This window comes from Nyctereutes procyonoides, unplaced genomic scaffold (assembly GCF_905146905.1).
Source record: "Nyctereutes procyonoides isolate TBG_1078 unplaced genomic scaffold, NYPRO_anot_genome, whole genome shotgun sequence".
Taxonomy (NCBI): Eukaryota; Metazoa; Chordata; class Mammalia; order Carnivora; family Canidae; genus Nyctereutes; species Nyctereutes procyonoides.
The window spans coordinates 11,542,624-11,567,918 of record NW_026575035.1 but is presented as its reverse complement, the minus strand read 5'-3'; the positions used below and the strand labels follow the sequence as shown (position 1 = coordinate 11,567,918).

General features: G+C 40.8%; 1 protein-coding gene and 1 pseudogene across 1 annotated transcript in view; one reads left to right on the top strand and one right to left on the bottom strand.

Moving 5' to 3' along the window:
* Window positions 1-892: 892 nt before the first annotated feature.
* On the bottom strand, window positions 893-1,718 carry LOC129505234 (proteasome subunit alpha type-1-like; annotated as a pseudogene).
* A 10,364-nt stretch (window positions 1,719-12,082) lies between these two features.
* CUNH8orf34 (chromosome unknown C8orf34 homolog) overlaps window positions 12,083-25,295 on the top strand; it is a 378,334-nt gene continuing 365,121 nt past the window's right edge. The window contains 3 exon segments of the mRNA XM_055318190.1: window positions 12,083-12,882; window positions 12,884-12,940; window positions 12,942-13,155. Of these exon segments, the coding sequence (XP_055174165.1) occupies window positions 12,083-12,882; window positions 12,884-12,940; window positions 12,942-13,155 (1,071 nt within the window).

Below are 25,295 nucleotides of genomic sequence, written 5' to 3'. Positions count from 1 at the left end.
AACAACAAGCTTTAAGGAAAAAAAAAAAAAGTAAAAGACAAAAGAAAGAAAAGTGGCAAATTGAAGAGGAGAGTCTAAAGAAATACATAAGGGCAAATCAATGCTGCCATCTTACTCAAACACTGTATTTAAGTACACATAAATATTTAGAAGAATATTCTATTGAACAAAATCAATGAGATGTAATTATGTATGTACAAAGGGAATTTAAACATAAGAGATTGAGAACCTGGTTATTAGATATGTTTCATGGTTACCTAATGAATTACCAGCATTTTATTCTTTTATTTATTTATTAAAGATTTATTTATTTGAGAGGAGTGGGGAGAGAGAGAGAGAGAGAGAGAGAGAGAGAGAGAGAGAGACCACAAGTAGATTCCCTGCTGAGCGAAGTGTGATTTGGGGCTCCATCCCAGGACCCTGAGATCATGACCTGAGCTGAAATCAAGAGTCTGATGCTTAAATGAGCTACCTGGGCCCACTTATTTTTTCTTTTAAAAATTCATTTATTCATTCATTCATTCATTCATTCAATTTTTGATTTCCTAATCCTCCCAGTCAAAATTAGTAGGTTTAGCTGATGTTCCTCATGACCTCATCATAAATCTTTTTTTTTCCCCCCACAGGCAAGTGAAACAATTTTATTTCACAGTTGTCTTTAAAACCACAAAGACACTATGTTCTTCATATAAAAACATTAGTACAGATAACTATACTTTCTAGAAAATGATTATATAGACCCTCTCAAAGAAAAATGCACACCATTATATGGTTCAGACAAGTTACTTGGGAAAAACACATCTGGACCGATTCCTAAAACATACCAGAAGACCACACTGCATCTTTTGGTTCAAAGTATAGAGTATTGTCATCAGTAAGGGCTCCTGCATTCTTACATATTTGATAATACACATATAAACTGGTTTGTGACTTGATGCTCCATTGGTTCATCAGCCTTTTCTGCAGGTTCATCAGCAGGTTGAGCAGGCTGTGCCTTTCTCTGTGGTCTTTCTTCACCACCTTCCAGGAACCAAGAGACATCATCATCATCATAAATCGTAAACTCCAAGTCTTTACCAACAATTCCAATGGAAACATTCTTTGTACTTAGGTCCTGTTCTGCAGGAAGTGTCTCTCGTAAGGCACTCAGACCATGTTTAACCAGTTCATTCAAATTGCACTCCATAAACCCAGACATATGTCTCTCCAAGTAAGTACGAGCTGATTGAGAATGGGCTCCAATGGACATGGCTCTACAGTCAAAATAGTTGGCAGATGGACAGGTTTGGAAAATGTGAGGGCCCATATCATCATAACCAGCAATAAGCAGTCCAACACCATATGGTCTCCGGCCATACCGTTGTGTTGGTATCTGGGTCTTGCTTCCAATTAGAGATATAAGAGGAGACACAGGAAGAGGTCTGTCAAATACAAATCTGGAATCCAAACACTCCTGGCACATAAAATTACATAACAGTCTAGCATCAGCAGTAAGTCCCGCAATTGAGATACCAATATGGTTATCAACATGAAGAATTTTCTTCTGCAAGCCCAGAGGACTGTGCTCTCTTCAATGCAACCAACACTGCATGGGTTTTTGATTTCAGACCAACCGTGGCTGAACCTTGTTTGACAGCTTCCATTGCATATTCAATTTGATGAATACTGCCCTGAGGGCTCCAAACTGTGACGTCATTGTCATACTAGTTGCGAAACATGGTTCCCTCGTGGATCCAGCTGCGGCCTCCCGCAGAGGTGGAGGCTTCAGGAGCGCGGACCCCATCATAAACCTTTTGTGTTAGATACCTAGTAAGTCAGCGTGATCGTGTTTGTGGAACCTTAGCATATCCTTACACATCACAAAAATCTCTCTCAGGATCAAAACCATCTGAGGATTGGAGAGAGGGTATCATCCATAGGAAACAGGCCAACATTTGCTTTGGAAGGAGAGTGGTTTTGCAGAAAGTTGTCTTTTTTTTTTTTTTTTTTTAATTTAAATTCACTCTAGGCTATGGTGGTTCTGTAACTGAACCAATGTGAGTTCACTCCTTGGTGAGTCACAGACCAGGTGGGAATTGTCACACTAAGTAAACTATTTGCAGCAAGTAAGGAGATCACGGGGAATGACTTTCAAAGCTGTGACTCTCTGAGCAAGTGAATAGGTTCCTTTTATTTAGGACTAGGATGAATATATAGGAAGGGGAGCCCTGTGATTGTTTGTAGAGGTGGGCACCAGGTCTTGAATGTGCCTCAAGGAATGTGCCTATGCACACATACTGTTATGTAAATGAGGCTTGTGCTCTTCCTGGGGCAGAGATTTTCCTATTATAATGAAGTAAAAGTAGTTGTCAGTCATTCCAGAGGTCACTCTATGGTCCTTCTGTGCCTGTATGAGTTTGAGGTTGGATTCTAACAGATCTGGGTGGTCTGGGACACTGGAGGTCTTCTCAGGGCAGTCGCTATCGCTTGAGGGGTGGTTTTGGTTTTCATTTGCCTGAGTTAAGAGATAAGCTGGAAATAAGAACTTAAAGAAAAATGAGGACAAAGGTCAGTAAGTACAAGCAAAGGGGCACTAAAGGTCCTGTCTTGGGGTCTAGCTGGTGTGAGTTCCACTAATTCTGCTGAAATATATCTTTAACTGTGGAGGCTGAGAAAAATTAAGGCCATCCCACCTAAAGTTTAGCATCAGCACAAGTGCAGCCATCCCAGGCCCCTGTGAATAAGAGCTGAACTTTACGGGAAAAACTGCAGAATGTCCTCAATGTCCTCGGCAGGTAATCCTATATCAGAAAGACAACAGAGCCCAAGCCTGTGGTAGAAAGTCCCATCTTAGAATGAGGACAGAGCTCAATGCCCTTGAAAGCCCCATATCAAAATGTAAACAGAACTTGAGAAATTCCTCCACCCCTTCTGAAAATCCCCTAGACCAGCCTATAAAAAACCCAGCTGTAACCCACTTCGGGGTCCAAGTCCCTGCTCCCCTGTGTCGGGTATACTTGGACCCAAGCTGGAGCTTGCTAATAAACCCTTGTGTGTTTGCATTGGTGTCGGCTCCTCGGTGGTTTCTCGGATTCGCAATCTTGGGCACAACATAACCTTTAGTGCTGCTCAGGTTGTTGAGATAAATTGCTTGACTGAGCAGTAGTTGGCATTTACAGAGATGCATGTTTGAGAAGTAGGTCCCATGTTACTTACTCCTTGATAGCTAGACTGGAGGAATAGCACCTCCTGTCCTAGACAGAGTATCTGGCTCCCCAGTGTGCAGAAGAATAGTTTCTCCTTACCAAGTCATCTTTTGTTTGCTTGTTGCTCTAATTTTGCTTGTTGCTTTTGTTGCTCTAATTTTCTCCTTCTTTTCAATAAATTCACAATCATGTTACAGCATTCTGTAACATTTTTCATCGCTTAAGTTTTTTTTTTTTTTTTTTTTTTTTTAATTCCTAACAAAGGCTATCACTAATTGGGATGAAAAATCAAGACAGCATTATTTTGGAAATTATAAGCAAAAAGCATGTCAGTTAATAGTTTATTGATGATTCATAAGAAAGGTGTCTACACAGTTTGATAGATTTACTTCAAGTGATTCATAATATAATTGAAATAAACAAGTGATAAAAAGATATTGACATGAAGTCAATATCTTTAATTCTTTAATATGTGGCAATTTATTGCCACATATTATGCCACGTATTAAAAATATTGCCACATATTAAAATTAAATATGCCACATATTAAAAATTAAATATTATAACCTAATATTTAAAGATGGAGATTAAAGACAGAAGTGTCACTTAAGAAAGCTGGATGCAGGGCTTTGTAAGTTGGCAGCATTATTTGAGTTGTGTAGGTCCAGTTAGTCAGTTATTAGTGCGGTTAGAATCAGTCCCAATGTGATTGATTATCATTATTCAAACATACAAGAGATATACAAGCAGTTTGTCAGTATATTCATTTCATATGTGGCCAGAAAATTACCACAGTATCTTGCCCTACTCCTTTTCCATATAAACACACTAGGGAAGTAAAATTAGTCATCAAAATACCTCTTGATCAAGGAGTGCCTGGGTGGCAACGACGTTGGTTAAGTATCTGACTCTTGATTTTAGCTCAGGTCAAGGTCTCAGGGTTGTGGGATTGAGCCCTATGTGGGGCTCCATGCTCAGCAGGGAGTCTGCCTGAGGACTTTTTCATTCCCTTTCTCTCTGTCCAGCCCCCTGCCTACCCCGCACTGTGCTCACACACTCCTGGGCATTCTCTCTATATATATATATTGAATACATAATTTTGTTTAAAGATTTTATTTATTGATTCATGAGAGACACAGAAGAGAGGCAGAGACATAGGCAGAGGGAGAAGCAGACTCCCCCCAGGGAGCCCCGTGGGGGACTCAGTCCCAGGACCTTGGGATCATGACCTGAGCCAAAGGCAGACACTCAACCACTGAGTCACCCAGGGGCCCTTGAATAAATAAATCCTAAAACAAAACAACAACAAAAAAAATCCTCTTGGCAAAATGAAAAGGGAAGTGGTATGCCTGGGATATTAGTAGCCAAGGCTTTGGGAGGCAGAACAGTGTTTAAGATGCTACCTTGGTTCAAATATGGACTCTGCTACTTACTAGCTTCAACCTTGTGCAAGTAAGTTACTTATTCTCTGTGTGCCTCAGTTTCCTCACCTGAAAAAAAAAATGGGAGTAATAGTAGTATCTACTTCATGACACTGTTTTGAGAAGTAAATGAGTCAGGGCAGTGGATAAAGTGCTTGAAACAGTACCTGGCACACAGTAGATGCTATATATGTGCTCATCATTTGCATTAGTTGTGAGAGATAGTATCCAGATTACTCATATGTGCTGGGTCTTGTGGCTTTTTGTCTTGGTAGACAGGCCTGAATAATCACCCAACATTCCTATTTCCTCCCATTTTCCACCCTTCAGGCACAAAACTTCCTTCCCTTATTATAATTTCTTTGTGTGAAGTAATACAACTGAGTAGATCATTTAATATGATAATCTATACCTATCTTACAGCTCTATTTTTGCATCTAGAATATCTTCTTTTTAATTAAGGGGACTATAATACCACGTCTCACTGCTTTGATTAGCAAGATACTCTTTCTACCTTGGACATCTTCAGGTAATTGGTTCAATACAGTTGATGTGAATTTTGCAAGTCTCACCCTCAGGGAATCGGAACAATGATGAAGAAGATGATAATGATATGATGACAATAATAGCAATATTAGCACTACCCTTTATTGAATCTTTACCATGTGCCTGCATTTGTACTGAGTCCTTCCTGCATTATCTCATGTAATCCTCACGATAAACTGATGAACTAAGTGCTATTTATCTTCAGTTTACGATACTGAGGATAGAGAGGTTAAGAAGCTTGCGAAGATTACATGGCCAGTAAGGGGCAAAGCCTCGATTTTATCCCATGTTAGAACTCCAAGGTCAGTATTCTCAATGATCATTCTTGATAGGCTCCTGAATATGTCCCTGCCTTTCAGCTGAATTTGAACTACTGCTGCATGAAAAAGAAAACAAATTCTAAATTTTTCTGAAGAGATATCAAAGTCAAGGGACACCTAAATGACCTTTCACACATATACACACATATGAGGCCTCACGCTATTCACAAATCTTTTTTTTTTAATTTTTTTAAAATTTTTTTTATTTATTCACGATAGTCACATAGAGAGAGAGAGAGGGGCAGAGACACAGGCAGAGGGAGAAGCAGGCTCCATGCACCGGGACCCCAACGTGGGAGTCGATCCCGGGTCTCCAGGATCGCGCCCTGGGCCAAAGGCAGGCACCAAACCGCTGCGCCACCCAGGGATCCCTACAAATCTAATACTAGTTGAAATCAGTGTCGTTGTAACAAAGCATACTATAATATATACAATGATAATAAATATTCTTGCATTAGCCTCAAAATGTACTCAGGCATCTTCTGAATTGTTTCCTGAAACATATTGAAAGTTCCCATATATAGAGTATCCCACCATGTAATAGTTGAATGTGATTTAAACCATAATTATCATTTATTTTTGACAATTTGGACTTGGAAATCTAAATACATTTGGGAAGTCCCTCACTCAGGACTATTTGAAATCCCTACTCTTCTGCTTCGTTTCCCAGAATCTCCCTTTATTTCAGTGTCTCTGACACAAACTCTCCACCCAATAGCTCAAAAGGAAATATCCTGGCTCACTGAATTCTCTGTGAAGATATTTGTCCCTGTTTGTTATGAAGTTGAAAAGTGAAGGAGATACAAGAAAGGGGCACATATGTTCTAGGGCTTATAGTGTAAATTTAAGGAACCTGTATAAATTTCTCAGCTTTTTGATTTTAATATTTAATTAATTTCAAAGGATTACATTGCTAATACTTCCTAATTAGGTCAACAGGCTTTCGGCCATTCTTCTCTTGTCTCATCAAAAATAATTTGTTTAAGGAGCTCTGCAAGGGAGCTTAGTGCATTTTATAAACTGGATTCTGTATATTTGTAAATTATGCTGACAGGCATTCCTATAACACAATGAGGGCAAAACAATCTCACGGAAAATGGCCTTTTCATGCTGTACTCAAGCCAAAAAAAAAAAAAAGGAAAAGAATCATTAAAGCACCATATTATGTGTACAGAAGAAAGTTGTTAAATCCAATCCAAGACATTGGTGCTTTTCAGCTAATCTTAAAGGGAGTAAATGAAATAAATTGTTTAAATGTATAGCAACAGGATATTAACTAAAGATGTATTTATGGGACGCTTGGGTGGCTCAGCGGTTCAGCGCCTGCCTTGGGCCCAGGGCGTGATCCTGGAGTCCCGGGATCAAGTCCCGCATCACGCTTCCTGCGTGGAGCCTGCTTCTTCCTCTGCCTGTGTCTCTGACTCTCTCTCTCTCATCTCTTATGAACAAATAGATGAAATATTTTTAAAAAAATAAAGATGTATTTATGAAGAGCCTATTGTATGAAAAAATATTATGTTACATGCTATAAATTATAAGAGAATTATCAATATACAGTTAATAACTTTAGAGGGTTTGCAATTCAAAAGAGGAACCAGGATATGCATGCAATTAAATGGAACAAAACAGAACCTAAATGACATGTGTTTGAAGAAAAGTTTAGCCTGAAAGAATATAGCTGGATTGAATAGATCCACTAAAACTTAATTCAGTCATTCAACTGCTATCAATTGCATGCCTACTGGGTGCCAAGTCATGAGATAAACCCTTCCCACTAAATTAAATTCTTGACTACTTTTCAGGATACAAGGCAGAGATGGAAGTAGTGTCAGCCATCTTAAAAGCCATCTACGAAAAGCCCACAGCAAATATCATTCTCAATGGGGAAGCACTGGGAGCCTTTCCCCTAAGATCAGGAACAAGACAGGGATGTCCACTCTCACCACTGCTATTCAACACAGTATTGGAAGTCCTAGCCTCAGCAATCAGACAACAAAAAGACATTAAAGGCATTCAAACTGGCAAAGAAGAAGTCAAACTCTCCCTCTTCGCCGATAACATGATACTCTACATAGAAAACCCAAAAGCCTCCACCCCAAGATTGCTAGAACTCATACAGCAATTTGCGTGGCAGGATACAAAATCAATGCCCAGAAATCAATGGCATTCCTATACACTAACAATGAGACTGAAGAAAGAGAAATTAAGGAGTCAATCCCATTTACAATTGCACCCAAAAGCATAAGATACCTAGGAATAAACCTAACCAAAGAGGTAAAGGATCCATACCCTAAAAACTATAGAACACTTCTGAAAGAAATTGAGGAAGACACAAAGAGATGGAAAAATATTCCATGCTCATGGGTTGGCAGACTTAATATTGTGAAAATGTCAATGTTACCCAGGGCAATTTACACGTTCAATGCAATCCCTATCAAAATACCATGGACTTTCTTCAGAGACTTAGAACAAATTATTTTAAGATTTGTGTGGAATCAGAAAAGACCCCGAATAGCCAGGGGAATTTTAAAAAAGAAAACCATATCTGGGGGCATCACAATGCCAGATTTCAGGTTGTACTACAAAGCTGTGGTCATCAAGACAGTGTGGTACTGGCACAAAAACAGACACATAGATCAATGGAACAGAATAGAGAACCCAGAAGTGGACCCTGAACTTTATGGTCAACTAATATTTGATAAAGGAGGAAGGACGATCCACTGGAAGAAAGACAGTCTCTTCAATAAATGGTGCTGGGAAAATTGGGCATCCACATGCAGAAGAATGAAACTGGACCACTCTCTTGCACCATACACAAAGATAAACTCAAAATGGATGAAAGATCTAAATGTGAGACAAGATTCCATCAAAATCCTAGAGGAGAACACAGGCAACACCCTTTTTGAACTTGGCCACAGTAACTTCTTGCAAGATACATCCACGAAAGCAAAAGAAACAAAAGCAAAAATGAACTATTGGGACTTCATCAAGATAAGAAGCTTTTGCACAGCAAAGGATACAGTCAACAAAACTCAAAGACAACGTACAGAATGGGAGAAGATATTTGCAAATAACATATCAGATAAAGGGCTAGTTTCCAAAATCTATAAAGAACTTATTAAACTCAACAGCAAAGAAACAAACAATCCAATCATGAAATGGGCAAAAGACATGAAGAGAAATATCACAGAGGAAGACATAGACATGGCCAACATGCACATGAGAAAATGCTCCGCATCACTTGCCATCAGGGAAATACAAATCAAAACCACAATGAGATACCACCTCACACCAGTGAGAATGGGGAACATTAACAAGGCAGGAAACAACAAATGTTGGAGAGGATGTGGAGAAAAGGGAACCCTATTACACTGTTGGTGGGAATGTGAACTGGTGCAGCCACTCTGGAAAACTGTGTGGAGGTTCCTCAAAGAATAAAAATAGACCTGCCCTACGACCCAGCAATTGCACTGTTAGGGATTTACCCCAAAGATTCAGATGCAATGAAACGCCGGGACACCTGCACCCCGATGTTTCTAGCAGCCATGTCCACAATAGCCAAACTGTGGAAGGAGCCTCGGTGCCCATCGAAAGATGAATGGAAAAAGAAGATGTGGTTTATGTATACAAGGAATATTCCTCAGCCATTAGAAACGACAAATACCCACCATTTGCTTCAACGTGGATGGAACTGGAGGGTATTATGCTGAGTGAAGTAAGTCAATCGGAGAAGGACAAACAGTGTATGTTCTCATTCATTTGGGGAATATGAATAATAGTGAAAGGGAATAGTAGGGAAGGGAGAAGAAATGTGTGGGAAATATCAGAAAGGGAGACAGAACATAAAGACTCCTAACTTTGGGAAATGAACTAGGGGTGGTGGAAGGGGAGGAGGGCGGGGGGTGGGGGTGAATGGGTGACGGGCACTGAGGGGGACACTTGACGGGATGAGCACTGGGTGTTATTCTGTATGTTGGTAAATTGAACAGCAATAAAAATTAATTTATTAAAAAAAAAAAAAAAAGGAAGTAGTGTCGGCTTTGGAGTTAGAAAAACCTGAACCAAAATCCTATTGACTGGGACGCCTGGGTGGCTCAGCAATTAAGCATCTGCCTTCAAGCTCAGGGCGTGATCCTGGAGTCTCCGGATCGAGTCCCACATCAGGGTCCCTGCATGGAGCCTGCTTCTCCCTCTGCCTATCACTCTCTCTCTGTGTGTCTCTCATGAATAAATAAATAAAATATTTAAAAAACAAAAAACAAAATCCTATTGACTATTCATTGGGTGACTTGGGCAAGTAATTTATAATCTCTTGGCTTCATTGCAGAAATCAGAGGGTCTGATTTCTCTTTGATTCTCTTTTCCAACCTCATCCTATGTATAGATCATCAACGAGTGAATATATCCCATCCTCTCCATCCCCACATCCCTAGTCCTAAAGCTGGTTCTCCTGATTGCTTATGGATTCTGTAAACCATATTGGCTTTCTATCTCCATATCATTCTTTCTCAATCTATCATGCATGTTGTAACCAGAGCAATCTAAAACTTTTACCTCGTCACAACACTCCTCTGCTCAAAATTCTTTAGTTACTTCACATGCAAGTCTATTCTTTTTAAGAAGGCAGTTAAGACTTTTAATGAGCTGAACTCTGTTTACATTTTTAACCTTACATATCAATCTTCTTCCATGAAAACTCTACATTCCTCCATCCACCAGCCTATTTTTTTGTGCTCTGTGCCCTCGTATATGCTACTTTTTAACGCCAAAACCTGAAACATTGCCCCCATTCACAACTCCACCAATCCCATCTTTAAAACTTAATTTTAATCTTCCTTTAAGACTTTGCTCAAGCACCACCTCCTTCACGAAGAATTCCTTGAGGATCTTGGTACAGGTAATTTTTTCATCATCAGTATGTGCACAGCATGTTTTATATACCCATGTTAGCACAATACATTCAAATGTCTTGTGTATATGCCAATTGCCTCAACAAGACTGAACACCTAAGAGCAAAGAAAAGGCTTTTCACCTTTGAATCCTTAGCCCTAACGTAATGTCTGCTATGGGGAGGTTGTGCAATAAATATTTACTGTAATAATGAAATCAGGTTTGGGGAATCAGTGGAAAGAACCAACAAATGCTTTCTGGAGGAGGTGGTATGTGAAGTTGGCCTTGAAAAACTTCTGAAATAGTTTCTTAATTTTAACAACGTAATTTTTGGATGTTCAGTGTTTTAACACACATAATATATATACATATATAGATACATATCTTCATGGTCCTCCCTTTAATACATAAGTGTTTTGCCAGTAAAGCTTCGTTATTTCCACGCAAGGCCCAAGGTGTAGTTGCTCTGAGTGAAATGAATACTTACTATGTATGTTAATTATCCTATTTATTAGTATTTTTTAAATTTTATTTTTATTTATTCGTGAAAGACACACACAGAGAGAGAGGCAGAAACATAGGCAGAGGGAGAAGCAAGGCTCCACGCAGGGAGCTGGATGCGGGACTCGACCCTGGGACTCCAGGATCACGCCCTGGGCCACCCAGGTGTCCCTAATTATCCAATTTAAAGTCACATCTTCCTTGTGTCTTTTGGAAGAACTTTGATTCTCCAGCACGATGTGGTATCAAAAGTACTTGACTTTTTAGGGGGTCTTAGATGGCTCTATACAATACCTTCTAGCAAATAAAAATGTGGATATGCACTACGTATATTTAATTTCTCCTAAATATATTTTTAAAATTATAAGTAGGCATACTTTTGATCCATCGTGGAAAACACGACAATACTAGGCACTTCACTGCTATTCAATTAACTCCCTCTGGGCAGATCTCTCAAGTCCGATTGTAAAAGTAATAACCGGGGGATTGTTTCACTCCAAACCATGTGTAATTCAAGTTATCGGTGATGGTTAAGCTATTAGGTACTCTGGCAGATTTCTTACATGAATTATTAGATGGAATGAACAGTGCTTTCTGGAATATTCCATTCTTAACTATTGCATGTTTCCATATAGGTAGATCTGTTTAGGCAGTCATCCAGAAGAAAAAAAAATCAATACCAACAAAGAAATTAGGAATTACAGAAATCCAGGACACAGAAAGAAAAATAAATCGATACTGTTGCAGTAGGCTTTAGGTACAACTATTCCCTTCATTCTAAACCTTCATGTTTTCCTTTTTTTTTAAAAAAAAATTCTTATTTATGATAGAGAGAGAGAGAGACAGGCTCCATGCACCGGGAGCCCGACGTGGGATTCGATCGCAGGTCTCCAGGATGGCGCCCTGGGCCAAAGGCAGGCGCCAAACCGCTGCGCCACCCAGGGATCCCAACCTTCATATTTTCCAACGCAAATCTTTATTTTGGTAGCACATCCCGGTTGGGAGCTACGGAAATCGTCTCTGGAGACCTCCATGCAGCCCTCAAGAGAACTCTGTGAAGAAACCTCTGCAGTCTGTTGATCCTCGACTAGGAAAGAGTCCCTGAATAGTGAGCGAGGTATTGGCTAAACGTGAGGATCTCATCAAGCGCCTAGAGGAGATACCGGAGTGGAACAGAGGAGTATGTGGCGTGTGGCTATAGACATCCAAGCATGATCACATGTGGATTGGAATCCACATGATCCTCTGTGGATCAGGAATTCAAAGTCAGAAGGGAGGGCTGGCTCACTGCTGTCCCTTCTCCCGGCCAAAAGCTGAAGGGTGGCTCCCAAGCTTGGGTGCCTTCAGCTGGGTCCTCAGCCCCTGGCGCTCCAGGACTGGCTCCAGGCCACGCCACACACCCAAAGGAAGGCGACTTCACTTTGGCGCCGAGCCCGCAGGCCCACCCGCCTTCTCCCGTCTGCTCTCCCTGAGTCCGAGCCCGCGTAGGCAGCGCGCCAGGTGCCGGGGCCAGGCGCCCCGCGGCCGGGGGGCGCGACCCCTTCCGAGCCGCCCCTGGAGCCGCCCAGGGCAGCCAACAAGCACCAGATTTACGAGCACTCCGAAAGAAGCACCTCCACCATTGGCTTTGGAGCGGCGCCGTCGCCAGGGAGCGCGGGCGGGCAGGGCGAGCGCGGCCCGCGGAGAGGCCCGCGCTGCCGGGAGGGGACGCTCGCGGTCGGGCGCGCGGCCACACACGCACGCTCGCGGCGAGTTCGAGCCCCGCGGCCCGCGGCCGCCCGAGGGCGCCCCCCGCGCCGAGCCGCGCCGCGCCGCGCCGCGCGGAGCCGAGCAGCGCCCGCCTCCCGGCTCCCGCTGCTGCCGCCCGGGGGCGCGCGGAGCCTGGAGCCTCCGCCTAGGATTCCCCCGGCGCCGCGCGCTGCAGGGAGCGGCGGAGGTGGGCGCGGGGCGCGGGGCGCGGGGCGCGGGGGGCCGAACGCCGCGAAGGAGTTCTCCGCTCGCCTCGGAGTTGGCTGAGTTGGCGGCTCTCGGCGCCCCACGCGCTCGCCGCTCCCCGGGCTGCAGCCCACGCGCGCGGCCCCGGGGGAGCCGAGGCTCCGGAGCGCCTGTCCCGGCCCCGGCCCCGGCCCCGGCCCCGGTCCCGGGGAAGAAGGAGGGCTGTCCCCCGCCGAGGGCACGGCCGCGCGCCTCGCCCGCACTCTCCGCGGCCCCGTCTGCCTCTCCATGGCGTCTCACCAGCAATCCCGGATCCAGGCTTACCTGGAGAAGAACAAGATCGGTCCCCTGTTTGAGGTAGGGCGCTGAGGAGGAGGGCGGTCCCGTCTGTGTTCGCGGGAGAGGGTCCCGAACACCCGGACGGAGGAGGGAGAGTGGACGGAGGCGCGGGAGGAGGCGGCCGTGCGGCGCCGGGGCTTCGGCGTTCGCTCCGGCCGGGCCAGGTGTCCGGGGACGCGGCCGGGCGGGCGCCTCGCGGGTTACCTGGGCGCGGACAGGTGAGCCGGAGACGGTCCACCTGAGGGCGGGAGTCGGGCAGCGCAAGTTGGAGCGGCCGGACTGTCCTGGACCCCGCAGCCTCCTGCACGGGACCCAGACCGGCCGAGACGGACAGATGCACACACTCGGACTGTCTCGCACACGCACACTTTCCTCCTGCAATTTGCACTATACTGCATGCTGGATTTTTTTTTCTTTTTTTCTTTTTTCTTTTTTTTTTTGATATGGGCAGTACTAGAAACCCAGAAAGGTGGAAGAGGTGCTTGGCAATGGGAAAGAATGCGGTTAACCGGGGGAAAACGGAAACTGGTAAGGAGCAGGCTTCGGGAGGTGCTGGCGCGTTGAACGAAATGGTCACCCTGAGACGCCGACGTTGATCTCTGGATGGAGGGAGAGCCCTTTGCATTGCGGACCCTACCTGTGTTAGGGGGAGAGGGGGCGGAGAAAGGTTCAGGAGGAGCAGACACGTATTTACGAGTGGAGACGTGTAGCTCTGAGCTGTTGTCTCTCGCCATCAAAGAACTGATGACAGAAATTCAGTAGCAGAAAGGAAGAGCGGGAGGACAGGAGAAAAAGAACAGGAGCCCCAACCGGGCGCTGGCGAAGCGTCCCGCGGGCAGCCAGGGCGCCGGGCAGATGCCGGTGCCGCGGGGAGGGAAGCCCACGGCCCGTCCCCATTCGATGGTCCAGCTGGGCACTGAGAGGAGACGATCGGGCAGGGAGGGGCCAAGATCCCCTCTCCACCCCCCCCAAAAAAAACCCAATTGTGGTCATTATTGGGGGTTTACGTGTCTGCGGTGTCCGAATAAGGCTGGCACGCCCAGGGGGAAGAGCTAGAGAATGGAGCTGTTTCCCTAGTATTGATGAGAAGAGAGTTAACTGCAGAGAGGGAAAAAAAAAAAAAAAAGTGAAATAATATCCTAGCAGAAAAAAGGCAGAGGCAGACAGGGTTGTGATCCGATAGGGAAGGATGGGTTTCAGGTAACTGAGATTTGCAAGATCTCAAGTTTTTCTGCTGCCCAACTTTAAGTTAATATTGTTCTATCTCGAGAGATACGGCCATTGTTTCGACTGAAACTCATTGCAGAGAGTCATAAAGTCCTATAATTCACGTCTTGATTCTTGTTTCTGCCAAAAGTGTTAGTAAAGGAAGTCCATATATGAAAGCAAAAGAATTGCTGGAGCGACCCAGATTGTTTTTCTTGAGTCTAATGATTAGAGACTCTACATAAGTCTATTAAAAGCAGAATCATAATAACCCTTTGTGACACATAACAAACATAAAAGAAATACTTTTATAGGGTCTCCACTCCCCTAGAATATAAAGTACAATTTACCAGGGAGAACGTGTGAATTGTTTTAATAGATTTATTGGCATTTTAAAATTCCTGAGACTCTCTCCAAGTGATAATAATGGAGTTTGAAATATATGTAAACTTTCTACGTGATTGGGAAATAAAATCCAATTTGATTTTTATCAGGTGCTCATTTTTTTTAAAACTAGCTCATTAGATAGTTTTGTGCTGATGAATTTTTTAAAAAGATTTTGTTTCTTTATTTGAGAGAGAATGAGAGAGAGAGCACGTGAGCAGGGAGGAGAGGCACAGGGAGAGGGAGAAGCTGACTCCTTGTTGAGCAGAGAGCCTGATGGGGGGGGCGCCATCCCCCGAGGCTGAGATCATGACCTGAGCTGAAGGCAGGCGCTTAACCAACTGAGCCACCCCGGTGCCCCTGCATTGATGAATTTTAAATGATGACAGAATTGTCTCATGAAATCATAAGACCTCTTCCCCCCAAATCAAACAATGATAAAATTGTATGCTGTGTATCTTATGGATGTTTTGGGGGTGATATATTACCTACATCCCCATCAGCTTAGATTGCAGTGATGAGTGGTTAATTTTTGAGGGTTTATTTGCACTTCAAATAATTGAAGGGAGAAAATAGCTAACTTCTACCAAAACTGTACACAATATTGTATTTCTAAACTCCTTTAGATGAAAATAAATCTTGTTTCCAGGTGACTTAAGAGCATAAACTTATGTTGCCTTCAAATATGATTTGACATGCTTTGACACATTATAAAACCATGCTTAGAAATCATTGCATTAGGATCTTAAGTAATGATATTTTAATTAAGTAATATAAAGATGTAAGGTGAATAAAGTAATAATGACATATATTCCACAAACTCTTTGAAAGTTTTGTAAGATGGAATACTTTTAATATTCTCATTGGCTTATTCAAGACAGGTTAGTAGCGAATAGCCTAGGCATCAATCTATAAGGAATGCTTGACATCACTTCAATAGATTAGAACTGTAATCCTATTTAATATAGATTTCCACATGTAACTTCTTAATTAATTGGCAAGATGTGAAATGGTTTGGTTTTCACCAAAGTACAGTATTTTGCAGCACATATAAAGTTCTCCAAAACTGAATGGGGTCTCTAGGTGAAGGGTGTATGGAGTTATCTGTGCTATTCTTATACTTTTCCTGTAAATTTACAGTTATTTCAAAACTAAAAAAATATTAAAAATAAAAAAAATCTAGGAAATAAGTATTTAACAAATAGTTCACCCATGGGTTTTTTGTTAAACATTAAATTATGTGAATTTAGTTAATAATTGTATTAGTAGTTTATACATGAAAACCAGAAAGTAACAAACTATAATTCTCAGTAAAGAAAATTTATAATTCTGGTTAACTAAGCCTATGCATTTTCCTCTTCTTCTTACAAAATTTTATTGGAATATCAATAAAAATATTAAAAAAGAACCCAAATGCACAAGAGTGCTGGAACACCAGGAAGGTTACTGAGGCAGAAAGACTATTTCTCCTTCTTTACAATAGAGTTTCTTTATTATGAATGGTGGTATCTCCTTTGCACTTAGTCAAGTGGCATAAAGGCTATAATAAGTAGTGGAAATGCTGTTTGGAATTCCCTGGAAGGACTCAGTTAGGACATGCTCCTCATATGCCCTCCCTCCTTCCGGTTGTCTAGACTGCCCCTTTCTTTGTAATTCCTCTTTTGTACCTTTCTTTACTCCCACCACCTCCCCAGGTCTTCTTTCTGTCACTATGGAACAGTTTTCCTTTTCTAGAGTTTTGTATAAATGAGATCATACACTATGTACTTTCTGGGGGTACATCTTCTTTCACTCAACATAATTATTTTATAATAATCTATGTTGTGTCATGTATCAATAATTTATATCTTTTAATTACTGAGTAGTATTCTGTATGGATGTATGCTTTTGTTTTTCTTGGGTAAAAACCTGGAATAGATTGGCTGGATCATATAATAGGTATATGTTTAACTTTTTAGGACATTAGCCACTAGTTTTGAAAAGTGTATGTACAATTTTACATTCCTATGAACATTGTATGAGAGTTCCAGTTGTTCCACATTCTCACCAAAACTTGGTATCATCTGTCTTTGTAATGATAGCCATTCTAATAGATTTGTGTGATCTCTCATTGTGGTTTTCATTTACATTTACATTGTGGCCCCATCTTTACCCCTATGTGAGACCAGTGTCTGTGGAGACTATGTAGGAAGCCTGACTTCTCTCATCCCTAGCAGTGAGACGTTCTTCTCCCTCCTCACTGGGGTCATGTAAGAGGAGGCCTGGAAAAGAGTCAGGACTTTCTATACTGCTGAGTGGTAATGACGCTACTCCTGCCATGAATTCCATGCCAATATATACATTATAACTAAACTTCTGGGTTTGTGTGTGTGGGGGGGGGAATGACAAAATATATCTTGAAACCAACAAGAGAAAAATATCACACCTATACAGGAAAAACAATTTGAATGACAGCAGATTCTCATTCAGAATGAGATGGATGTCAGGGGGGAGGTGGTACAGCATTTTTCAGGTGCTGAAACAAAGAGCCTAGAGTTCTGTACTCAGAGAAAATATCCTTTAGAAATGAAGGGGAAATCATATTTTGACATTGTGGACATTGCTGCACCATAGGATATGCTGAACTCTAGGAAACAAACTGATGGTGGCTGGAGGGCACGTGGGTAAGGGAATGGGGTAACTGGGTGATGGGCATTAAGGAGGCTGCTTGATGTAATGGGCACTGAGTGTTATATGCAACTGAATCACCAATTCTACCTATGAAACTTAAAAAAAAAAAAAAAAAGAAAATAAAAAAGAAATGAAGGAGAAATCAAGATTTTGTCACCAGCCGGTCTACCCTAAAAGTATCGGTAATGGAAGTTCTCTAAAAAGAGAGAAAATTAGAAAAGAAAAAAAAAATTAGAACATTTGGAACCTTTAGAACATGGAAAGAGCAAAAATATGAGTAAATATAATACATTTTTCTTCTCAAGTTTTCTAAATTATGTTTGATGCTTGAAGCAAAAATTGTAACAGAATCAGACGTGATTCTGTAAAGGAAGTATTTAAGACAGTTGTAATTTAAGCAAGAGAGAGTAAAGGGGAGCAAAGGAGGTAAGGTTTCTATAGTTCACTTATATTGGTAAAACAAAAACACTCATTGATAAGTTTCATATATAAAATGTCATACCTAAAGCAACCTCTAAAAAAGCTATATGAAATGATGCCCTCAAAAATGCTAGTAATGTGGGGCACCTGGATGGTTCAGTCAGTTAAGCATCTGCCTTCAGCTCAGGTCATGGTCCTGGGGTCCCAGGATCGAGTCCTGCTTCTAGCTCCCTACTTGGCAGGGGGTCTGCTTCTCTTTCTCCCTCTGCCCCTGTGTTCGTGCTCTGTATCTCTCTTTTTTTTAAATTTTTATTTATTTATGATAGTCACAGAGAGAGAGAGAGAGAGAGAGAGAGAGAGAGAGAGAGGCACAGAGACATAGGCAGAGGGAGAAGCAGGCTCCATGCACCGGGAGCCCGATGTGGGATTCGATCCTGGGTCTCCAGGATCACGCCCTGGGCCAAAGGCAGGCGCCAAACCGCTGTGCCACCCAGGGATCCCCGTGCTCTGTATCTCAAATGAATAAATAAAATCTTTTTAAAGCACTCTAGTAATTTAATTTTTTTTAAAAAAGATTTCATTTATTTATTAGAGAGAGAGAACATGAGTGGGAGGAGAAGCAGAGAGAGAGGGAGAAGCAGACTCCCTACAGCAGGGAGCCTGACATAGGAGCTTGATCCTAGAACCCTGAGATCATGACCTGAGCTGCAGGAGGACCCTAAGATCATGATTTGAGCCAAAGGCAGATGCTTAACCGACTGAGCCACCCAGGTGTCCCACAAACTGTAGTAATTTAAAATGGAGTTATAAAAAATGTTCAAATAACTCACAGGAATAGGAAGAAGAAAAACAACAGAAAACAAAAAATAACATGGCCAACTTTAGCCCTAATATGCCAATAATTAAATTAAATGCAAATGGTCTAAATATACCAATTAAAAGACAGAGATTGTCCGAGTGGACTTAAAAACATGACCCAACCATATACTGTATCTAAGAAACTGATTTAAAATACAAAGATATAAGCAGGCTAAAAGTAAAAGAATAGAAAAAATATGCAAACGTCAAAAGAAAAGAGGAGTGGCTATTTTAAGACCAGATAAAGTAGACTTCAGAGGATAGAAAATTACCAGAGATAGGAACTGTCATTATATAGTAATAGAAGAGTCAACCCACCAAGAAAAATAGCAGTCTTAAGTGTTCATGCATTGAACAACAGAGCTGCAGAGTGAAGCAGAAATTGGTAGACTTAAGCAGAGAAATAGACAAATCCACAACCACAGTTAGAGAATTTAAAACTCTTCTCTTGACAATTGGAAGAAACACTCTACAGCAAATCAAGAATACTAAAGAGGACCCCTCAACTACACATCAACTAACAGGATCTGGTCGACATTTGTAGGCCACTCTAGGCAACAACTGCAGAACACCCCTCAGGTTCATTTGCATGAAGAAGTTGAATGACACAGTTATATAGGATGAAGTAGGTGATCTTTGGAGATAATTCAAGCTTAGCAATCATTTATTGTCTGCTTGACCCAGAGCACTTTATTTGATCTCTGTGAACATCAATGTCCTCATCTGCAAAATAATACCTAAGAGGGACTTTATGAGGAATATATGAAGTAAAATACAGACTAAAGAACCCATTCCAGTGCCTGGCACCTAATATACACCCAGTAAGTTTTGGCTGCCATCACATTAGATGCTACTACTTCTCTTTTGTATTAATATTGATAACTCAGTGACAGACTGTGTGGAGAGTTGCTTTTCGAGGATGGCCTTCTAGTATCCTGAAATTAGAACTAATTCAAAATGTGCATCTCCTTTTTTAGGTTGTAGTTCTGGTATCTCTGAAGAATTGTGGCACAGGTAGAAAGGAGAATAACAATTGCCCAGGCAAAATGTGTGTGTGTGTGTGTGTGTATGTGTGTTCTTTGTTCAGCAGTGGGGGCAAGTCTTGCTTGTTGGCTCTATCACAAAAGTATACTTTGGCTAAATTTGGAGACATTATATGTAATTAGAAAACAATCTTGAATAAGTGTTGTCTCAGAGAGGAAACCTGGATTAGCCTCAACTAAAATAGCACACATAGATCCAGCCTCTTCTGTTATTCTCTGTAGTGTGATTTTTTTTTGTAACCCTTATTGTCATTAGATATTATTTTGTTGGATTTATTCCTTTGATTTCAGTTTATACTCTGTTTATCCCACTAGAATATAAGCTTCTTATAGGAAGATATTTTGTCAACTTTTTAACTGCTTATATCTTCATGCCTATCAAATGTTTGGTACATAATAGGTGTTCTACTAAATAATTGTCAAATACATTTATGAATAAAAAATAACAAATACATTTATCTGATCAGGACCAACCTATCAGATTTGGAAAGTGTGGTTTGGTTATGAATAATTACTTGCCACTAGAAGTCTGAGAATATCTCAGCAGTTTATAGGAGGTTTCACTTTCTTGAGAATTCATTATGACTTTGTTATCTTTTCAAAAGCTATTAAATTTTTTGGTACATGATGTTTGGAACATCATTTACATTCATTTGGTACATATTTATTGGGTGATGTATTATGTACTGAGAAATATAAATAAAAAAAAACATTTCCGGTCTTCAAAAACTCCTAAGTACTTAGAAAAGACTGATTATACTTGGGACACTCTCAACTATCATATTCTGGTAATTTTACTAAAGCCTACCGTGGTTTTCTGTTTATATGCTTGGTCCATTTTCATGCTCATCAATACAGTCCATCATTATACAAATAGAAGTAAGAAATTAATATTTGAAATTCAGATTTATTGATTGGTTGTCAAGAAATTTGCCAGAGAATCAAGTATGTAAATTAAATAAGGTAGAATTGTCAAGAAATTGCCATAGAATCAGTATGTAATTAAATAAGGTAGAAGTAATATGTTAATAGAGTAGTTTCTTTTGTTTTTGTTCCTGGAAGTTCTTAGCAACAGTAAGATATCTAAACATGAATTATTAAAAATATCTAAGTGATCTGATTTTTGGATAATGTTCTACATGAAACACCCTGATAGTTTTAGGTTGTAAGTTGTTCCTTTAACATAAAAAAGAGAACTTTCTTTTTGAAGTGTAGCCTGGAGCATAAAGGAGTGTTTAACTCCTGCTATTTCTGCATTTTTTTGAGCATGATCTAAATTGAAAGTGACTAGCTATATTGAATTGAGAATACATTTGATTTGTCTGTACGTTGAAATAATACATCTATTTGTATGAAGTGAACTTATTGTATAAGATTTATTGTAGGGATGCCTGGGTGGCTCAGCGGTTGAGTGTCTACCTTCAGCTTAGGGCACAATCCTGGGGTCTGGGGATTCAGTCTGGCATCCAGCTCCCTACAAGGAGCCTGGTTCTCCCTTTGCCTATGTCTCTGCCTCTCTCTCTGTATCTCTCATGAATAAATAAATAATATCTTTTTAAAAAAAGATTTATTGTAGCTGTATGTTTTTGAGATATTATTTTTATTTTAATGCTATTTTACTCCTATGAATTCTCTCCAGAGGACCTGGTATTGTTTTGGTTATTTCATTTTTTTCAGTTGTATTTTTTGTTTACAATATATAATAATCATCTTAGCATTATATAAAATGGTAATTAAAACCAGCTACAGTTTATTAAATGCAGAACGTTATTCTATTCTGACTGAAAATATTTATTGAATCATTTTTTATTATCTTCCTTCTTAGTGTTATAGCAATGATTTGAAAAATAACACTCTTAAAGTATACAGATGACAAATACTCTACTTTGTGGAAGCTTAAAGTCCTAGATTTCACAGAATTATTTTAAATCGAACCCTTTCTTTAAATTCAGTTAAGACGTTGAGGCAACATCCACTGCCACAGTCCTTGGATTGATAGGGAATCCAGAACAGAGATCAGTGTCGCTAGGTTTATCAATAGTTCAATTTTGAGAAATAATTAGTGAATAATTCAAGAAGGTCATGTACACTAAGTTCTCAGGTTATTAGCAAACTTTTTTTTAAGATTTTATTTATTTATTCATGAGAGACACAGAGAGAGAGAGAGACAGCGTGCCGTGCGGGGGGGGGGGGGAGTGAAGAGACACAGGCAGAAGGAGAAGCAGGCTCCATGCAGGGAGCCCAATGTGGGACTCGATCCAGGGTCTCCAGAATCACGCCCTGGGCTTAAGGCGGCGCTAAACCACAGAGCCACCTTGGCTGCCCAGCAAACATGGTTTTGATAAAGTTAGTTGAACAGTGACTTGGGTCCCCATTCAGCATAGGGTAACCCACTATTGAATTACTTTCACTGAGCTACGCAGAGGAGGGATTTAACAAACCTTTATTGAGACTTATAAGAATCAGACCATGAAAATACAGTTTTGTCATCTTTTAAAGGTTATCATGGAGGGGCATGTTAGTCCTCGTATGAGAACTATTGTTCAGTTCTATAATGTCAAAGATGGTGTATGAACCTCACCTCCCTCAGAATGGCTAAAATAAAAAAACACAACAAGTAAGTGTTAATGAGGATGCTGAGAAAAAGGAACCCTCATGCACTGTTGGTGGGAATGTAAGCTGGTGCAGCCACTGTAGAAGACAGTATAGAGGTTCCTCAAAAAATTAAAAATAGAACTATCAAATGATCTAGTAGTTCTACTGGCTGTTTATCCAAAGAATATAAAAATACTAATTTGAAAGGATATATGCACCCCTATGTTTGATGTGATTTATAGTAGCCAAATTATGGAATTAGCCCTCACAGTCCATTGAGAGATGAATGGATAAAAGCAGATGTGATGCACACACACACACACACACACACACACACACACACAGGAATATTACTTAGCCATAAAAAGAATGAAATCTTGCCATTTGCAACAGCATGGATGGATCTAGAGGGCATTATGCCAAATTAAATAAGTCAATCAGAGAAAGACAAATAGGGCAGCCCGGGTGGCTCAGCGGTTTAGTGTCGCCTTCAGCCGAGGGCCTGATCCTGGAGACCTGGGATCGAGTCCCACGTCAGGCTCCCTGCATGGAGCCTGCTTCTCCCTCTGCCTGTGTCTCTGCCTCTTTCTCTCTCTCTCTCTCTCTGTGTCTCTCATGAATAAATAAATAAAAATAAAAATCTTAAAAAAAAAGAGAAAGACAAATACCATATGATTTCATTCATATATAGAATTTAAGAAACAAAACAAAGAAAAAAGAGACAAGCTGAAAAGTACACCCAACTATGGAGAACAAACCAGAGGGGATGTGGGTGGGTGGGGATGGGAGAGATATGTGAGGAGGATCAAGAGTACACTTCTCACAATGATAAGTACCCCCCTTCTTTCTGGAAGACTCATACCTAGTAGTAGCCAGAATGCAGACCATGATCATGAACATTTTTTTCCTTTTTTGAGGTATAATTAACCTACAGCATTACATTAGTTTCAGATGTACAGTGTAATGATTCAGCAATTTTATGCATTTCTCAGGACTCCTGAAGATAAGTGTATTATTAATCTCTTTTATCTATTTCACCTCTCTCCAACTTACATTCCCACCAATAGTATATGAAAATGCATGAGCATTTATGCCTTCATTCTTTTCCCCACATTGTCTACTTGTTTATCTTTTTCCTTCCACTTTTTATTTATGCCATTTGATCATAATTTATACTTCTTTGGAAAATACTTTAACTTCTTTCTGACATAAGGATGAATATGTTCTATAAATAGTAAAATGACTTACTCTTGGTCCAAATAATTTAGGCACATCATAGGATATATTTGAATCCTCTGTTTCCTGCTGTTACACATGATAGCTGTTTTTCTTTCTAAAAATGTTTGGCTCATTCTGGATTGTCTAGTGAGAATATCTTTGCAGGACAGTATCTCCCAGGGTTAGCCTTATGAGTAGCAGAGATGAAGCTGCCTGAAAGGCAAGCTTTGAGACTTGGGACTTTTGCATGATCTGTTTTCTCTGCTTAAAAGTTTTCTCTCACATGCCTCACATGGCCAGCTCCTCTTGCTGTGCAGATCTCAGGTTTAAACATATTATCAGAGAGGCCCTCATAGACAACTCAGATTCGACAGTTTCCCATCAAACTCTACCATGCCACCTTGTTGTATTCCCCTACAGCACTCATCAAGTGTGGCATTTTCTCATTTATTTGTTTAGTGTTGGGCTTCCTTTCTCAATTAAACCTCCACAAGGAAAGGGACTTTGTCAACCTTGTTCTTTGACCTATTTCTACAATGCACGGTAGCCCATTTCCTACAATTAGCTATTTATTTATTCTTATTCTTCTGACTAAACATTTTCTTAAAAGGTTAAATAAACTTTGCTCTAGATGAGATATTATGGATCCATTAAAAATGTAGAAAAGGTGAATTCCAGATTATAATAATGTCTGACATTATTATAACTATGTAACATATGCAAAAAGATAGGAATGGGATATATAGATTTTATATGAAGTACTGAGTAGAGGGGCTATTTTTGCTCCCATAGCCATTCTGGTTTTCTTTTCTTTTTCTTTTTTTTTTTTCCATTCTGGTTTTCTAAGCTCTTCATGTTACTGTGCTATTGCTTTTAGTGTTGTTATTTATTTTAGATGATTTTGTCTTCTTGAGGCCCCTACTGACTCCCACATGCATATTGTATTTGCATATTAGTACTGAATTCTTGTCAACTAAAACCTTAATGGGGCCTCTTGGGAAAGGCTGAGAGGAAAACCCCTCATTGAGTAGACAGATCAGAAATGATGGTTATGACAGGCTAGGAACAGGTAGCAAGGAAATGAGCATCAGGTGGGTAGAAATGGTACTGAGGAAGGCAGGAGTGAGTCAACATTTTCAAATATAACCCAACTATCATTTTTACCCATCCTCCCTTTTTTTTAAGCCCTCTTTAAAGAACTGAAAAAACATTGAGAATTGTGAACACACACTGCATACACATATGCACATACTCTATTTCTCCACTCATTATGGCCATGCTTAAACTGGAGTATGCATTTTGACAAATGCTGGTAACTGTGGGCAAAATGTGAGGTTCATGTAAAGTTTGGAGGTAATCAAACTTTAGGGAATGTTCATGCTTGCACTTTGTCACTTTTAGCTCTGTGTCCAGACATCCAGGAGGTTGGATTCACCGTCCTGGGCCATCAAAGATGCAAGTTTTGGAGCACTGAATTATGGGATGAATTCCAAAGTAGGGTGGCATTCGGCATCCTCCAAAATCTATTTAACCATACTGCTTTCAGCGTGAGCCAGGCTCATTTGTCCAATTCACCCTACTACATGTAATGCCAAGTATTTGCTTGGTATTCTGTCTGCACTGAGTATTTTGTCTCTTTTCTACAATATCTTAGACTAGGTATCCTGGGGGACAGATGCTGGGGTGGAGATATGCATGCAGAGGGTTAATTGGGGAGTGCTCATGGGAACAGCACCTTGAAGGGAGTGAAGGAGGTGGGTTTGA